The following is an 18,029-nucleotide window of genomic DNA, read 5'->3' on the forward strand; positions in this document are numbered from 1 at the left end:
CCGAAAGACAGAAAAAGGCAGAGACTGATGCCCCACAATGAAAGTGACAGGCAGGGACACAAACAGCTAGAGACAGTGAGACACACAGGCACAGATAAAAGGCCTAAGGACAGAGAGACTAGACAGGCAAAAGAAATGTAGAGAAACCTGGAAACACAGGAGAGACGCAAGAACTGAGCAGACAGAGAAGAGGGATGGCAGAAAAATAGGCTGGCAGGGAGGGAATGGAGACTGACAGAGAAAGCAGTCAAAATCACCAAAAGGGATGCAGACAGGCAAACAGAGAGAGAGAGAGAGAGAAGGAAAGACAGATAAAGGAAGAAAAAATAAGGTAAGAAGGAACACAAAGTGATAATGGTGTTTTATACAACATAGTGCTTTATAATTTATAAAGTGCTATCACATACATTATTGCAGGCAGACAGGGAGAATCCAGCAGACAGATGGGGTGATGGAAGGATACAGGCCAATCAGACAGAAGAGAGGGGAGAGGGCCAATCAGAAAAAAAGGCTAGAATAGAGACCAAGAGAGACAGATAAGAAGAAAGAACCAAGAAAAGAGAAGTAAGAGAGGGAAAGCGGGAAAGAGTGGAGAGACACAAAGATAGAGGCTGAAACAGTTAAACTCAGGAAAACAGGCAGTAAAAAAGCAGAAATGAAAGAACAGTGCATTGTGTGTACAAGTTTTATTATCATCTTTTTCAAAGAGACCTGGTTAGAGGCTGTGTCTTTGTCTCCTTCAAAGAGTTATAAAATGTCTCTAACGTGGCATGTGAGTGGAGCCAGAAGGCTGGATGAAAAAGGAAAAAAGTTTTAATCAGGAGAAAGATTTTTAGACTAGGAGGAAGACAAACTTCTTAGGCCTAGGTCAACAACCTAAAGGATCCTAGATTCACATGACCTTACATAATTCATACAGACTAAGTGAGAAAAGCAGGGCAGTCCTCTCTCTACTCTGTGTGCATGTAAGCTCAGCTTACCGTTACTTATTAACTGTGCCTATACGTATATGGTACTTTTTAGTACTACTGGTGCTTTCATGCCTTCTCCAATACATATTTCAGTGATGAAGGGACCAACAAAACTGTCTTGCTGTCATCAGACCACTTACCATGCAGAGCAGACTACATTTGGAGAGAGTAAAGCCTTCCTGAGCACTCCTCAGGTACTAGTAGTGAACGCATGCAACCAGCAGCTAGTCAATCCAAAAGACAAGTGCTTTGGGTAGCACTTGGCAGAATCCAAAAGACCAGAGATGGCAAGCCCAGCCAAGTTAGTTAGGAGTACTGACAGACTGACAGAGGAAGGAGCATCCAGAAAAACTGGAAGAAAAGTAGGGAGGAGTACAGCAAAACACAAGCAAAAGCAAGCAAGCAAAAAGACTTGTGTATGTGTAGACTCTTCTCTGGAGCAGTATCCAGGAAATGTCAAACAGTGGCTGCTTCTGGGGAGAGGAACTCGGAGACTATGGGAGAAGGATGGGAGAGAGGCTTACTTTTCACAGTACACTTTCTGTACTTTTAAAATGTTGTACCTTAAGTATGTACTACCTATTTAGAAGTTAACTGGGAAAAAAGAAACAAAAGAAGAGAGAAAAGCAAGAAGAGATGTGGACAGTAAGAGCCTGCCAAGCAGACAGCAAAAAGGCAGGAAGGCAGTGAGAGACTGGGAAAATGGCAAAAAGACTGAGGCAGGCAGACTGTCTGAGGAACCAGAAAGACAGAAAAAGAGATAACTGAAATAAAGGCAAACATGAGAGAAGGCAGGGTAGGGGATGTGGCAAGAAGTTAGATAAGACTTTGAGGCAAAGGAGTTACTGAGAGGTTTAGAGGAGAGAGACTATCCTCGTTGGCAGAAAAGAAGCAAAGGAAGAAAATGCTAGTAAGTACGAAGACTAAAGAGAAAAGCCTGAAACGGTGGGATAGCAGCAAATAGGGCAGACAGGCAAGAGAGATCTAAAGGGAGGCAAGGGAAAAGGAGGAACTTAACAGGCACGAATAAGAGAAGGAACAAGCAGAAGGGCAAGAGAAGAGGCAAACCAAGATGGGGAGCCGTGGCAGGGCCTGGAAGGTAGACAAACCGAGAGATGCAGGCTAAAAAAGTGATAGAGACAGGCAGGCGGGGAGACAGATGGCTAGAGAGAGAGTGGTGGGCAAACAGCCAGAGAAGCAGACAGACAACCAGAGAGGAAAAAGAGGCTGCCAGCCAGTCAGGGAGGAGCAGACAGGCAGGCAGGCAGAACCATAACAGGAGCAAGCAGGTAAAGAGGCAGAAACAAGGAGAGAAGAAGAAAAATCAAGAGGTCAGTAAAGAGAGAGAGAGAGAGAAAGAAAGAACAGGGAAGAGATGCAGACAGGCAAAAGGGAGGATGGACAAGGAGAGGGAGAATAAGGCAAATTAGCAAATCCACATGCAAAGCACACTCGAGAGAGAGAATGACAAATGTTTGTATAGGGATGCACACAGCCACCTTGAGCCACCTGCACCTGCAGATCATGGCACATGTGGCAGGCAGAGGCTCTCAGTATAGAGAGAGGGCACAGAGGCAGAGAGGCTGCAGCGCACATGATGTGCAGCGTGGCCCACATTCACGTGGAGACGCTCTTCCCATACACAGTACGATCCACAGACACAGACAGAAGGGGCCAGAAAGAGGGGGAGTCAGACACACATGAGGAAGAGCCACACACAGTCAGAGACTGGAAAACAGAAGCAAGCAGAAAGAAGACAGAGACGGAAAGTCACTTAGAGGTGACAGAGCCTGAGGGTCTGAGGGATGAGAAGGATAGTCTCAGTTAAAAACAAAGACATAAATAGAGATAAGCCCACATATAGAAAGAGGGAGATAACCAGATGAACTAGTAAAGAGGGATGGAGAAAGAAGACAGGAGAGCAAAATCGACTGGAAAACTAGAAGAGGAGGAAGAGTTAGACTTAGTACAGAAATGATGTGGGAACCGAAGCAAGAGAATTCCAAAGGCCAGGTTGAAAAAAAGAGATGGAAACCAACACCCAATAAAGTGCATTAGTGTGGGGAGTGGAACATTAATAAAGAACATTTTAGCTTCATAAACAAAAATGTGCGTCATCTTCCCAGTCACTAATACTTTCTGGTTGCTGCCCACCTACCCCTCCCTCTCAGGGTGCTCTTGAGCACCGCAGAAGATGGGTGGCCAGCAGTTACACTGGAGAGGTAGAGGAATAGCCCAGAGAGGAATGATTCCACAGGCATGGAATGGGAAGCAAGGGAAGGGGCAAAGGGAGATCAAAGGAATGAGAGGAAGCTAGAGTAAGAAAGGATCAACAACAATGTGAGAGGGTGCAACCGAGCTATTGGCCTCCTTCCTTTGCTCCATTTGGCCAGGATCATTTTCTGTCTAGACCTCTCTGAGCAAATCTCTGTATGAGAAAGTTACTTTGGGACTCCTTTCCAACTGTCCAATTCCTGGTACCACTTGACCACAAACACTGGGGTACAGCTGGAAATCACAGGTCAGAAAGTTAGATGAAAACGCCTGGGTATAACCCCTACCTCTGCTTTTTCTCAGTTCCAGCTCCTTTCTCTTTCACGGTACCTCAGTTGCTTCTACTTTATCGGATAGCGTTGGAGATCATGGAGGGAAGGCAAATATACTGAAACGGAAGAAAAAAGAACATAATTTCATGATCTTCAGATTTGACTCTTTCCTCTTTATCCTAAAAATTTGTTCTATTTACCCCCAAATTAATCTCTCAAGTCAGTTGAATTTTACATTCTAGCAATTGGAGGAGGGGAAGCGAGGGAAAGGGGTAAAAGAGTAAAGATAAAATTTACAACAATTATAAATCACTGAAAAGGCTGGGTAAAGGGGAGAATCAAACATGGACTCCTTTGAAAAAAACTCAATCATCGTATCTATTCATATCTCTCCCCCAAAAGTCACCAGGATTTCTATCACTTTTTTTAAAGAAAGAAGAAAAAAATCCAGTCCCGCTTCTCATTTAAAAGATATGTACACAATTAAATGCGTTGTGACTTCAATGAGGTATGTAGAAACAGAGTTATATATAAACATATATTTCATCTTTTTCCTTTTCAATGCCTGAAGGGGAAAAAAACCTTCACATCAAACCACTCCCTTCTGAAGTATTCAAAAAAAAAAAGCTTTTCTTTAGAGAAGGGAGGTGGGGAGGAAGAGACTAGTAAAGAAAATAAAAAAAATTAAATCTAGTTGGACTAGTATCTAACTAGTTAACCTTTAACAATTTATGCTGATGTCAGACTGAGCATGAGTACTGATTAATGCCCCCCCTCAAATATTTTTTGTAAGGGGGGAGTTAGTCACAGCAGCCATTTTTGTTTTATGCAGAAATCCTTCATGCCCCCCCAACACACACACACACACACACACACTTCAGTACACAAGGAAAATATCTCTATTAATCTGTGCACTAATCAGTTATGAAAAAGGAGAAATTTGTGGGTTTCTGGGTAGAGGCTTGGAGATGGGGGTGTAACAGGGAGGAGAATGGGGGGGTGAAAAATGAAATATTAAGCCAGCCATTTTGTTTGAAAAGGGGATTTTCCCCCCTCTCCCTTTCTTTATGGAGGGGGTGGCGGTGCTGGAGGGGGGGTTGTTTTAAAAATAATTTCAAGGCGGCCATCTTAGTGCCTCAGCTCTGAGAAATATTTCTGAGCGCCCCCCTCAGAATTTAAATATATTTAAAGCAACGGAGAGGGGGGCAGAGAGAAGTCGAAAACTTTTATATATATACATATATATATATATATATGTTTTAAATCCCCCTTTCTTGTTCTCTTGGGAGGAAAGAGAGAAGGAAAAAAAGTCTTTCCTCAATTTTTTCCAAGACAATTTTTGGGGGTGGTTTGGCCCCCCTCCTCAGACGGCGGCCCCGAGGGTGGGGGTTTCGGAGGGGGGTGGCCCGGGGGTTTGGGGGGCTGGGGGAGGCGGTGAGGAGGAGGAGGACGCCGCCGCCGAGGAGGAGGAGGAGGAGGAGGAGGAGGAGGAGGTGGTGGTGGTAGCGGTGGGGGAGGCGGGCGGGCGGTGGGTGGGGGGGTGGTGGGGGGGCCAGAGCCACAGGATGGCTTCCCCTCTGAGGGACGAGGAGGAGGAGGAGGAGGAGATGGTGGTGTCGGAGGAGGAAGAAGAGGAGGAAGAAGAGGGCGACGAGGAGGAGGAGGAGGTGGAGGCGGCCGACGAGGACGATGAGGAGGACGACGACGAGGGAGTACTCGGGCGCGGGCCGGGCCACGACCGGGGCCGCGACCGCCACAGCCCCCCCGGCTGCCACCTCTTCCCGCCGCCGCCGCCGCCGCCACCGCTGCCCCCGCCGCCGCCGCCCCCGCCGCCAGGTAAGCGGCCGCCCCGACTCCCCCCCAAGCCCGAGTGGGAGCCGCGGGCGCGCGAAGCCGGGCGGGGGCGAGGCACCCACCGCGCGGCCGAGCCGAGGCGAATCCGGAGCGCGAATCCGGGGCTCGGGCCCGTGGCCCCGCGGCGGTCCGGGCGGTCGGGGCGGGCGGTGGCTGCTGCGACCGCGGGGCCAGGCCTCCTCCCCTCCCCCGCCGCACCCCTCCCCCGCCGCCGCCGCCGCCACCGCCGCCACCGCCGCCGCCGCCGCCACCCCGGCTGGAGAGCGCTGGGCGCGAGCTGCGCGCGCGGACCGGGCCACTCGGTCGCGGCTTTCGGGGGAGGAGGAGGAGGAGGGTTTTTTTTTACCCTCGGCGGGGAGGGGGTAGGCAGGAAACGGCCAAGGCGAAGCCAGGGCCCCCTCCCTGGCCGAGCGAGGGACCGCGGAGACCCTGGCGGCCGGACGGCGGCGTGGGGGAGGGGCGCGTGGGGGAGGGGCGGCCGCGCGAGCGCCCCTCGGGCTCGGGCCCCGGTGGGGTTGGACCGAGGGAGAGTGGGGTTTCCCCGCCCGGAGCAGCCGACGGGCCTGCCCCCTCCGCTCAGGACTTGGGCAGGCAGAGTGGGGACGGTGTCCATCGGACCCCCCCTCCACCCGCGAGGACTTAGATGCCCGCCAGCTGAGGGGCGTGCGGTGGCACGCGAGGGAGGGGTCTTGTGAATGTTTGTGGGCTGCTGATAAGTAGGGGCAGGTGGTGGCTACAGTCCACGCAGACCACTTCCTGGAATAAGACTGGAGCTCGTCCCCTCGCTCCCCCAGCCTGTGCAGGGGACAGCAGTCCCTTAGGATTGGGGAGCGAAGAGGAGAGTGTCTGGGGAACCAGATGCCCCCAGCTCCACCCCCTTCATCTCGCCGGGGCTCTGGGCTCTTTTGTGTCAAGTGCAGTGGGGAGGGGATCCCTCTCCTGACCCCGTCAGTCTGGGGTGCCCAAGCTGCCCAGCTGTGACTCTCACGTGGCTGCCATTCACTGTCACTCACTCTCTCGCTGAAACCACCCACTCCCTGAGCACGTTGGGGGGCGTGAACTGCCCACCCAGCTGTTCTGCAGCTTGACCATCACTCAGCACCCGTCCCCCGAGGTGACAAGTCACCCGGCGGCACTCTCTGGGCGGCGCTCTCCAGACCGCTGCGCCGTGTCAGGCGCCCAGCGGTGTCCCCCTCAGACCACCCTCCTAGTGGAGTGATTTCTAGTCTTTGGGATAGGTGAGCATCTGGGTGTCTACACCCCCCAACCGGGGAACAGCAGGGGGTCGTCCGCACCCCCGGGCCTCTGGCTGCCATGCGGCACAAATGCACCAAACTTGAAAACGGCCAACACCGGGCTCTTTGTAAAACTCATATTGATCCGTGTGGCTTCTGTGGCAAACGTTCCTGTCTAGCCGAGACGACCTTTAGGGGAGCGGGGAGGGGGGGTGCTTTCTTGTGGGTCGGGGAGGGATGTGCGTCTCCTGGAAACTGGATAAAGTCTCCCCACCCCCCAAGCTTGTCTGAAAAAGGGAAAAGTTTTGAAAAAGTTCTCCCAGAGAGCCCCCTGCCTTGGCAGGAAGGGGAGGAATGAGGAGTTGTGGGGAGAGGGTGCCTTTGGGGTTGCCTCCGGCAGAGGCGCTGAAAAGAGGAAAAGAAAGGCCGCCAGGTCCTGCCAGGGGCTTGGCAGCGCTCACCTATTTGTATTGGGACTTGGAGTCTGGGGTGGGGTTGGGTGGGTCTCGGATCTGGGTACGTGGGGGAGAAAAGCGTGAAAGGATCCGAGGTTGAGATGGGTCTTTGTGTCAACCTGGCCTCCGCTTTCCTTCTTGGCTTTCTGAATAGACCAGAAGAAACGTCAAAGGCTGCTTACATTTTACATCTGAAATGAAAACCCACCTCCCCTCTCCCCCTGGGCAATTTTTATCTCCCTTTCAGCCCTCCAAGTCGAATGAGTGACCCAGATACACCCCCTCAGATGACTTTCGGAGGTAAAACTTCGGGAAAATATTTTTAGCCCACTCATTATTTCTGTCTACCTAAGTGTGGGGAAAATAACCCTCCTCTAAGGCAATGTGTTCAGGCTGCCCTCGCTCTTCCTTGTCTAGAATATGCATTTGTGCACAGGAGAGGTTTCCATTGTTTTCCATTCCGACTGCTTTGATTCTCACCATTTTGTTTTACATTCTTACTCAAGACCAATTTTATCCCTTCCCCCTCTCTCCAGTCTCCTTACATTGTTAAACGTTTAAAATAATAGCAGTCGTGTTGGTGGGGGAAGGGAGCAGGAAGCCAAAAACTCATTTCTTCTCCCTCCCCCTTCTGGCAAGTCGAGAGAAATAATATAACATAATATATAGATGTGATTCCTTGGGGGTGGGGGTGGGGAATGATTGTGGGTGGTGCGGAAAATTCTGGTAGTTTCTTTGCAAAAGGTCTGAAAATACAAACCCACCCCCTGCCTGCAGTACGCATGTGCAGCAGACCTATTATGGTGGTGCGTTGTGGGGGAGGGAGGGGAATTTGAGAAAAAATAAATATATGTGTGAGAGATTGATGGTGAGATTAGAAGAAGAGAGGGGCGGGCAGGAGGCGAGGCTTCGGTCGAGACTCCTCCCGCTTGCTCGGGCGGCCAGGCTCCGCCCTGCGCCCTCCGGCCCCCGCCTCTTTCCTCCCTGCCTCCCTGAGATCCGAGCCGGGGATGTGGGAGAGTCTGGGCTCCAGGCCAGCATTGAGTGGCTGCTGAGACCGAGGTTGGGACTTAGATTTGCTTTATTACCCGTCCTTGCTTTTCCTCGCCATTCTCGCCTTGCCTCTCCCGCCACTGACGTCTGCCCAAGTTCGGGAACCTCCCGCTGGGGTGGGGAGTACAGTGAACGGGCTTGTGCACCACCCCTGGCTGATGGTGGCCGAGGCCGTGTCCCTGATCCGTAGCCAGTTGGCCTGCCCTTGCCACTGCCCCGGCAGCCTCCGTTTCCATGTTCAAGTCAACCGAAGTCCCTGGGGCCTGGGGGAGCCGGCTGCTGGAGCATGGCGCCTTCCTTGCTGACTTCCTATTACAGTCCCCATTCCGTTTCACACCCGGGCTCTCGGCAGCCACCTCCCTGCACACACGCACACAGTCCTAGAGTGTCTTCCTGCACAAGGGGACACAGGATGCTGGAGTTAGCAGGAAAGGTGGCACTGAAGGAAGGAGAGACTCCGACTCTGAGGCAGTGGAAACGGAGGCCTCTGATGTTAATTGTGGCTAATTTTCCGTTGGCTATTGAGGGAGGGAGAAAGGATTGTGTGTCCTAGAGCTAGGGGCTGGGCCAAGCCCAGGCTTTCCCGTCCTGCGTCGGCTGCCTCTCTCTGTACTAGACAGGTCTGGCTGGTTAGTCTAGTGCTTGGTAGGTGAGGGAGGCGAACTAGAGCCCCAGGGCGGCAAGTCTGTGGGGCATCCTGTCTTCCTTTATGTGGGGTAACTCTCCATTCCCCAAGCCTTCACAGAGTAGTGACACCTTCACAGATAATGGGGTGGGGGGACATCAGGGAAGAGCCTGCCTGGGGCCCTCTGATAGAGACATCTGGGGAGAAAGCCAGGGACCTAGCCCTGCTGAAGCAGGTATAGGCCCTCCTCTGGATTTGTGGGCCTGAGTGTGTGTGGGTGGGTGGGTGCGCGCGCGCGTGCTTTTGAGAAGGCATGTGCTGGGTGTGTCTGTCGGCGCCTATATCTTTGTTTGGGTCTCCCATACTGCCTATAGATGAATGGGTCAGGATATCTGGAACAAAAAATGGAGGTGAAGGGTGAGACCGGGAAACAAAGGGTATGGCCCCCAAGTTCTTTTCAAAGGGAGCGGGGAGATGGGGATAGAATTGAAGGTAGGTTTTAGGCTACTTGGGAGGAGGAATGTTTAGGTAATTGTGGAGACTTTCTCCTGTCGAATTAGGGTGTGATGAAGGAGGCAGACACTGTGATCCTGTGGGCAAGAAGTAAAAATGACCAGCTGAGGATTTCTTTTCCTCCAGGACTGTGTTGGGGTGACAGGATGCCTGGTAATTATCCGAGGAAATGTAAATAGAGGCCTCCCTCTTGGCAAAAGGATGTCAGGGCCCCAGGGTGTTAGTGTGAGAACCCAGGTGTCCACCTTTGGCTCTCCCTCCCCAGCATCTGGCTTAGGGAGCTGCCAGCTTGTGTCTCCCCACTCCAAGTGCTGGGGTCAGGCCAGGCCAGCAGCTGGGCATGGCTTCCCCAGTTCCTGGGCAGGATGCCAGCTGGCGAAGTGAGGGGGAAGGCAGGAGGAGCCCTGGCGGTGACTGAAAGGACCTGCCACAGTCAGAGCCCATGGCCTGGAGCCTGGTCCCTTGTTAGTAGGAAGGGAGGGAGGGGAGTGGTTTGGCTGCTCTTCTCTTCTGACCCCTGACCTCCCATTCAGAACCAGAGCATCCCAGAGTACTCGAAACACTTTCTGTTTGCATCCAGTGAGGGGAGGCAGGGCTTGGAGGAGTTAATGTCCCAGTTCCTAGAGAGCGGGAACTGCTGTGGTGGGGAAGGGGCAAGTTGAGGGGCCTCAGAGGCTGGAAACCTAGAGGCTTAGGTTTTCTGATGCTTTTTGCTTCAAAGATAAGGATGACATTCGGCTGCTGCCTTCAGCATTGGGTGTGAAGAAGAGAAAACGAGGACCCAAGAAGCAGAAGGAGAACAAGCCAGGAAAACCCCGAAAACGCAAGAAGCGTGTAAGTGTCAAGAATTCCTAACTCTGTGGCAAGGCTCAGGAGACCCATTCTCAGAGACCTACATTTTCTCTGGTCCTGATTACTGGTGTGGCGGTGGGGGTCTGAAGCCAGGGAGGCTTGATCCCCTGGGGCCCCCAATTCCCTGCCACTGTTGGCCTGTATCTCAGGGATCTGGGACCCTAACTTCATTCACCGCAACCTAGTGAAGAGCCTTGTTGTCAGCATGACTTGCCTCAGCAGCAAAGAGAAGCAGTTGAAAGCACAAGCTCCGGAAGAAGACTGTATGAATTCAAGAGTCCAGCATTCCTCTGTCTAGGATACCAGGCCGTTTATTTGGCTCTCTGTGCCTTAGTTTCCTCATCTGTATAAAGTAGATAAAGGCTGGGTGCAGTGCTTCATGCCTGTAATCCCAGCACTTTGGGAGGCTGAGCCAGGTGGATCATTTGAGGTCAGGAGTTCGAGACCAGCCTGGCCAACATGGTGAAACTCCATCTCTACTAAAAATACAAAAAGTAGCCGGGCACAGTAGTATATGTCTGTAATCCCAGCTACTCAGGAGGCTGAGGCAGGAGGATTGCTTGAACCCGGGAGGTGGAGGTTGCAGTGAGCTGAGATCACACCACTGCACTCCAGCATGGGCGACAGAGCAAGACTCCGTCTCCAAAAAAAAAAAAAAAAAAAGGAGATAAAAAATTAGTTTCTATCACATATGATTGTTGTGAAGATTAAAAGAGATAAGATATGGTATGTGTTGAGAACAGTTTCTGGCAATGGTAGGGATGAATAAATGTTATTTTTATTTCTTTTTCTTAGGACAGTGAGGAGGAATTTGGTTCTGAGCGAGATGAATACCGGGAGAAGTCAGAGAGTGGGGGCAGTGAGTATGGAACCGGACCAGGTCGGAAACGAAGAAGGAAGCACCGAGAAAAAAAGGAGAAGAAGACAAAGCGGCGGAAAAAGGGAGAGGGAGATGGGGGGCAAAAGGTGAGTAGAATTAGGGAATGAGAGTGAGAAATCCGCATTAAAGATGGGCATGAGGAGGGGAGGAATGGAGACTGGACTGGAGAATGGAGCAAGAAGCAAGAAGCAAGAAAGCCCAGGGAAGCTGGTGGGTAGGTAGACAGATATGTGTGGGGCCTGGAATAGGGCCTGGAGGAGCACCTACTTCACCAAAGCCCCTCTCCCGCAGCAAGTGGAACAGAAGTCATCAGCAACTCTGCTTCTGACCTGGGGCCTGGAGGATGTGGAGCATGTGTTCTCTGAGGAGGATTACCACACACTCACCAACTACAAAGCCTTCAGCCAGTTCATGAGGTGCGGTAAGACTGGGGAATCTTCGCTAATAGACACTTTTAATTTGAGGGAGGCCCTGGACCCCTTGGAATCTGATGAAAGCTATGAAACTGCTCTCCAGAGAATTCACGGCATATACACACCCAATTCCACATGTCATTTCAGGGAACTCCTGGACTCGTAAGGATCCAAGAACCCCAGTTAAGACCTCTTCACTGAGGGGCGAGGGGTGGAGGGGCGATCGTGATTCCAGTGCTGGGTTAGAGAACTCTTTCCCAACAGAATGAAGTGAGGACAGAATATAGTGAGCCCTCCGCTGCCCCAACAGCTCCATCTTCTGCTCTGTGACTTCTCTCTAGCTGGACCTGAGAGATACCATCACTGTTCCTAAACTTCCTTTGCTCACTTAGCAGGTCCCATGCCCCTTCCTTAGGTCCTGGTAATAATGGAGGGTCCATTGTTGGCCATGGGACCTGAGCTTCAGTGGCTCCTGAAGAAGGGTAGAGAATAGTAGAGTAGAAAATAACAGAGATGGGCTGGGTCCGGTGGCTCACGGCTGTAATTCCAGCACTTTCGGAGGCCAAGGCAGGTGGATCACCTGAGGTCAGGAGTTCAAGACCATTGCGACCAACATGGTGAAACCCCATCTCTACTAAATACAAAAAAAATTAGCTGGGCGTGGTGGCACATGCCTGTAATCCCAGCTACTCAGGAGGCTAGGCAGGAGAATCGCTTGAACCTGGGAGGCGAAGGTTGTAGCGAGCCAAGATCACGCCACTGTGCTCTAGCCTGGGCAATGAGCGAAACTCCATCTCAGAAAAAGAAAAGAAAAAGAAAACAGTACAGACATATTTTTGGGGAGGAGGCACTTTAACATATCAGTTCAGTGCTCTGGAGGCAGCTGCTGAGGTTCAGATCTGGTTTCATTTTGGGCAAGCAACTTAACCTCTTCAATCCTCAATTTTCTCTTCTATAAACTGGGAATAGTAATATATACCTCATAGGAATCTGTGTGGGTTGGGTGGGATGGTGAATGGAAAGCACAGTACAATCAGTGCCTGGCCCCTAGGGAGCATTCAGTAACTGGCGACTGTCATTAGTAATGTTGTCTCACCTACCTCACTGCTGAACATGGGGCTTTTCTCAGCACCATGGCTCACCCATGTCAGCACAGGTGTTGAGCACCCCACCCCAGAGCAGAACCAGCATGGTCTATCTCTTTCACACTTGGTCCTACAGAAGCCCATCTTCAGGGCCCATGGAACTTACTAGTAAAATGCAGAGAATCATAGCAACTCAAGAGTATTACTGTGAGGACGAGATAAGGTATAATGTATGTGAAAGTGTTTTATGAACTGTAGTATACAAAAGTAAAGTATTTTTGTTAATTTTATCTTAACCTTTTACGTTTTTCAGTTTTATTTTGCTGTTTTTTATTTTCCTTTTCTTTTTTTTGAGACGGAGTTTCACTCCGTCGCCAAGCTGGAGTGTAGTGGCGCAATCTCGGCTCACTGCAACCTCTACCTCCCAGGTCCAAGCAATTCTCCTGCCTCAGCCTCCTGAGTAGCTGGGACTACAGGCGCGTGCCACCATGCCCAGCTAATTTTTGTATTTTTAGTAGAGATGGGGTTTCACCATGTTGGCCAGGATGGTCTCCATCTCTTGACCTCATGATCCGCCCGCCTTGGCCTCCCAAAGTGTTGGGATTACCGGCGTGAGCCACTGTGCCCGGCCTATTTCCCTTTTTTTAAAGACAGGGTCTCATTCTGTTATTCAGGCTGCAGTGCAGTGGTATGATCATAGCTCACTGTATCCTCCAACTTCTGGGCTCAAGTCATCCTCCTGCCTCAGCCTCAGGCGCCACCACACCCAGCTAATTATTTTTTTTTTATTTTAATTTTAGTTTTTTGTAGAGACAGGATCTCGTTTTGTTGCCCAGGCTTATCTCACAGTCCTGGGCTCAAGCGATCCTCCTGCTTCAGCCTGGGATTACAGGCGTGAGCCACCGTGCCTGGTCTGTATTTCTTTTTTAATGCTTTTTTAAACCTTTTCTTTCCCCGCTTTTTTAAAACTTATTTTTGTTTAGTTTCTTAAATGGCTGTTTTTCCTAATAGGACATATTCTCACCACCCAGGAATCCTAGCATGTACATAGATTTAATTGATGAGGGGAGATGGCAGTGTTCCCAGACCATCTGTGAAGGGTCCGAGTTTTCTGCTTCTGTATTTACAGGCCCCTGATTGCTAAGAAGAATCCTAAGATCCCAATGTCTAAGATGATGACCATCCTTGGGGCCAAATGGAGAGAGTTCAGCGCCAACAACCCCTTCAAGGGGTCAGCAGCTGCTGTGGCAGCGGCGGCGGCAGCAGCAGCAGCAGCTGTAGCTGAGCAGGTGTCAGCTGCTGTCTCGTCGGCCACCCCCATAGCACCCTCCGGACCCCCCGCCCTTCCACCACCCCCTGCTGCTGATATCCAGCCCCCACCCATCCGAAGAGCCAAAACCAAAGAGGGCAAAGGTAGGGAACTCTCTTCCAACAACTGTCATTTCACCTTCCAAACCGCATGTCTTCACATTAGAGTCTGGAACTCTCGCCTTCCCAGCCCTGATTGCCAGAGGAGAGATGCTTTCCATGAAGTGGGGCTTAGTGAAACCACAGCCCACAGAGGAGTCCAGAGGCTCCTGTGACCTCCATTATTCCAGGATGTCATGACCTCTCCTTTTTCCTCTTCTCACCCGACTCCTCATTCAGGTCCAGGCCATAAGAGGCGGAGTAAGAGCCCCCGAGTGCCTGATGGACGCAAGAAGCTTCGGGGAAAGAAAATGGCACCGCTCAAAATAAAACTAGGGCTGCTGGGTGGCAAGAGGAAGAAAGGAGGCTCGGTGAGTGACCCGTCCCTGTCTGCTAAACACCTGGTGGCCAAGGATCCAGAGACAGGGATCCCTGAGGGCCAAGGATCCAGAGACAGGAATCTGTGAGGGCCAAGGATCCAGAGACAGGGATCCGTGAGGGACAAGGATCCAGAGACAGGAATCTGTGAGGGACGACAAAGCAGGAAGCCAAAGGCCTGGGGAGGGTGTGGAATGAAGTCTGCCTCACTGACGGCCACGGGGCTATGGGCAGTATGTTTTTCAGAGTGACGAAGGTCCTGAACCAGAGGCTGAGGAGTCAGACCTGGACAGTGGCAGTGTCCACAGTGCCTCAGGCCGGCCTGATGGCCCTGTCCGCACCAAGAAACTAAAGAGAGGCCGGCCAGGAAGGAAGAAGAAGAAGGGTAAGGAGTGTTGACTGCGTGTGATCCTGTCAGTGGGCCGTCCTCTCATTCTTATTTTCAATTTTGACTTCTCTCTTCAACCCTTCTCCCTCTCTCTCTCCATCTCCCCCTGCCCCACTTCCTTATCCCTCCACCGGGGTATATGACAGTCCTGGGCTGTCCTGCAGTGGCCGGGGAGGAGGAGGTTGATGGCTACGAGACGGATCACCAGGATTACTGTGAGGTGTGCCAGCAGGGTGGGGAAATTATTCTGTGTGACACCTGCCCTCGTGCCTACCACCTCGTCTGCCTTGATCCTGAGCTTGACCGGGCTCCCGAGGGCAAATGGAGCTGCCCTCACTGTGTGAGTACCTAATGCTAGCATCTGATGGCCCTGAGGAACCCACCCATCTCTTTCCCCCTTGGTTTCACTTACCCTCTTCCTACCCCCAGATGGCTGGACTTCTTAGTAACAGATGTCCAAGTGTCTAGGATCCTAATGTATTCCTTTCTCCCACACCTTTGCTCCCAGAATCAGCATTTCTGAAACTGGAGTGTCCTTTTCTTTAGTTCCCACCAGTCTTCTCTGTACTTCTAGGATTCAGGTGTCCTGTCTTTGCCTGTATCTTCCAGTTTCATTCCTTAACTTCTGCCATCTGTCTGTGTGTCTGTCCTTGGCCCCCTAGGAGAAGGAGGGGGTCCAGTGGGAGGCCAAGGAGGAAGAGGAAGAATACGAAGAGGAGGGAGAGGAAGAAGGGGAGAAGGAGGAGGAGGATGATCACATGGAGTACTGCCGCGTGTGCAAGGACGGCGGGGAGCTTCTGTGCTGTGACGCATGCATCTCTTCCTACCACATTCATTGTCTAAACCCTCCCCTGCCTGACATTCCCAATGGTGAATGGCTGTGTCCCCGATGCACAGTGAGTGGAAACATCTCCCCTCTGTATTTACTGTTGGCCCTGACCCCTTCCCCCATCCCTGGGGCCCACATGTCCAGCTTTTCCTTTCTCTGCACTCCCCCCTTTGTGGGACCCCTATCCTCTCATCTAACGATGGGTTCTTTCTGCCTCTTTTTTTTCCTCCTCCTTGTACGTGTCCATCCCAAAGTGCCCTGTGCTGAAGGGTCGAGTGCAGAAGATCCTGCATTGGCGGTGGGGGGAGCCACCTGTAGCAGTGCCAGCCCCTCAGCAGGCAGACGGGAATCCAGATGTCCCAGCCCCGCGTCCTCTTCAAGGCAGATCAGAGCGAGAGTTCTTTGTCAAGTGGGTGGGACTATCCTACTGGCACTGCTCCTGGGCCAAGGAGCTCCAGGTACTAGGACCTTTGCTTTCCCTCTCCCCCATGACCTCATTTCCTGCCCTCCTCTCCCTCTCTTACTCCTGTTTGCTGGGTTCCCATACCCTTCATTTTCTCTCGTTTCAGGCCTCTGGCCTTTATACCCTACTTGCTTAGTTTCCATCTGTGGTTCTTTTAGTCTACAGTCCTCTTTCTCTCAGTCTCCATTAGCTTTCTTCCCTCAGATATAGCATAGCCTTTCTTAACTTCACGTCCTTCCTTATCTGTTTTTTTCCATGTTTTATAATATTCCTGGCTGGGCATAGTGGGTCACACCTATAATCCTAGCACTTTGGGAGGCCAGGGCAGGAGGATTGCTTGAGACCAGCCTAGGCAACATAGTGAAACCCCATCTCTACTAAAAAAAAAATTATCGGCTGGGTCTGGTGGCTCACGCCTATAATCCCAGCACTTTGAGAGGCCGAGGCAGGCGGATCACCTGAGGTCAGGAGATCGAGACCGTCCTGGCTAACACAGTGAAACCCCGTCTCTACTAAAAATACAAAACATTTAGCCAGGCATGGTGGTGGGCACCTGTAATCCCAGCTACTCGGGAGGCTGAGGCAGGAGAATAGTGTGAACCCAGGAGGCAGAGCTTGCAGTGAGCCAAGATGGCACCCCTGCACTTTAGCCTGGGCTACAGAGCGAGACTCCATCTCAAAAAAAAAAAAAAAAAATCTCAATGTTTATAACCCCATTCCCTATCTCCTTTTGCTCATAACAGCCCCACCCAGGCCGTGTCTTCTGAAACTGTTGCATCTGTTTCATTTTATTTATTCTCCTGTTTTGGCTTTGACTCATTTGTCTCTAATCCATCCTTTTTCTTTCTTTCTTTTTTCTTTTCTTTTTTTTTGAGATGGAGTTTTACTCTTGTTGCCCAGACTGGAGTGCAGTGGCACGATCTTGGCTCACTGCAACCTCTGCCTCCCGGGTTCATGCGATTCTCCTGCCTCAGCCTCCCGAGTAGCTGGGATTACAGGCACCCGCCAACACGCCCAGCTAATTTTGTATTTTTAGTAGAGATGGGGTTTCTCCATGTTGATCAGGCTGATCTCGAACTCCCAGCCTCAGGTGATCCACCTGCCTCAGCCTTCCAAAGTGCTGGGACGCGCCTGTTATTCTCTTATTGCCCAGGCTGGAGTGCAGTGGCGTGACCTTGGCTCACTACAGCCTCCACCTCATGGGTTCAAGTGATTCTCCTGCCTCAGCCTCCTGAGTATCTGGGATTGCAGGCATGTGCCACCACACCTGGCTAATTTATGTATTTTTAGTAGAGACAGGGTTTCTCCATGTTGACCAGGCTGGTCTTGAACTCCTGACTTCAGGTGATCCGCACCCGTGAGCCTCCCAAAGTGCTGGGATTACAGGCATGAACCACCGCACCCGGCCAATCCATCCTTTTTCATAGCTCCCTTTCCCTGTCCCATTCCTCCTGCTGGCCTCTTCCCCATTCCCTGTTGTCCTCTGTGAGTGTCAGGCCTGTCTCTTCCCCATTTTTCTGTGCCCTATCAGCTGGAAATCTTCCATTTGGTTATGTACCGAAACTACCAGCGTAAGAATGACATGGATGAGCCCCCGCCCCTGGACTATGGCTCCGGCGAGGATGATGGGAAGAGTGACAAGCGTAAAGTGAAAGACCCACACTATGCTGAGATGGAGGAGAAGTACTATCGTTTTGGCATCAAGCCAGAGTGGATGACTGTCCACCGTATCATCAACCACAGGTGAATCCTTGGTCCCTGGGAAGTAAGACCTGGTATATGACACTATTCTTACCATGGTGATGGCCTCATGTTAGTATTTGCTGATTAACCAGGTAATTGATCTAACCTTGATAACCTCTGCTGTAGCTCCAGCCTTTCTGGCCTTGTTTCCTCCAGGGGAATGGGAGAAAACAGGAGGAAAGTTAGGCCAGGTGGTGCCTCTTTTGTCATCTCCAGTGCCATAAGACATAGCACATGAGTCTGGGGATGAGGGCATGAAAGCGAAACATGAGAGACATAATTCATCCAGACCAGTGTTTTGAATATTTCTTCTTCATGGTACTTATTACTGCCTAAAGT

The 18,029-nt window shown here is 51.4% G+C and overlaps 2 protein-coding genes across 15 annotated transcripts in view; one reads left to right on the forward strand and one right to left on the reverse strand.

Annotated features, from left to right (window-relative positions):
• Window positions 1-5,847, reverse strand: part of NAA38 (N(alpha)-acetyltransferase 38, NatC auxiliary subunit) — a 29,539-nt gene extending 23,692 nt beyond the window's left edge. Inside the window, exons 1-2 of the transcript XR_004055053.1 lie at window positions 5,434-5,847; window positions 3,533-3,633 (exon numbers count right to left, since the gene is read on the reverse strand). The gene's annotated coding sequence lies outside the window, so the exon portion shown is untranslated. The remainder of the gene's footprint in view (window positions 1-3,532; window positions 3,634-5,433) is intronic.
• The window catches only part of CHD3 (chromodomain helicase DNA binding protein 3), a 28,122-nt gene continuing 15,151 nt past the window's right edge, over window positions 5,059-18,029 (forward strand). For 8 of the 14 annotated variants that reach the window (XM_030923518.1, XM_030923522.1, XM_030923519.1 and 5 more), the window contains exons 1-11: window positions 5,059-5,353; window positions 9,974-10,086; window positions 10,900-11,070; window positions 11,276-11,400; window positions 13,612-13,895; window positions 14,130-14,260; window positions 14,502-14,652; window positions 14,802-14,995; window positions 15,318-15,551; window positions 15,739-15,942; window positions 17,479-17,690. In XM_030923518.1, the coding sequence (XP_030779378.1) occupies window positions 5,083-5,353; window positions 9,974-10,086; window positions 10,900-11,070; window positions 11,276-11,400; window positions 13,612-13,895; window positions 14,130-14,260; window positions 14,502-14,652; window positions 14,802-14,995; window positions 15,318-15,551; window positions 15,739-15,942; window positions 17,479-17,690 (2,090 nt within the window). In that variant the 5' untranslated portion in view covers window positions 5,059-5,082. Of the gene's footprint in view, window positions 5,354-8,108; window positions 8,124-9,299; window positions 9,406-9,973; window positions 10,087-10,899; window positions 11,071-11,275; window positions 11,401-13,611; window positions 13,896-14,129; window positions 14,261-14,501; window positions 14,653-14,801; window positions 14,996-15,317; window positions 15,552-15,738; window positions 15,943-17,478; window positions 17,691-18,029 lie in introns of those variants that run through there. The other 6 variants (XM_030923520.1, XM_030923532.1, XM_030923527.1 and 3 more) reach the window with 4 other exon arrangements.

The sequence above is a fragment of the Rhinopithecus roxellana genome, chromosome 19 (assembly GCF_007565055.1).
Source record: "Rhinopithecus roxellana isolate Shanxi Qingling chromosome 19, ASM756505v1, whole genome shotgun sequence".
Taxonomy (NCBI): Eukaryota; Metazoa; Chordata; class Mammalia; order Primates; family Cercopithecidae; genus Rhinopithecus; species Rhinopithecus roxellana.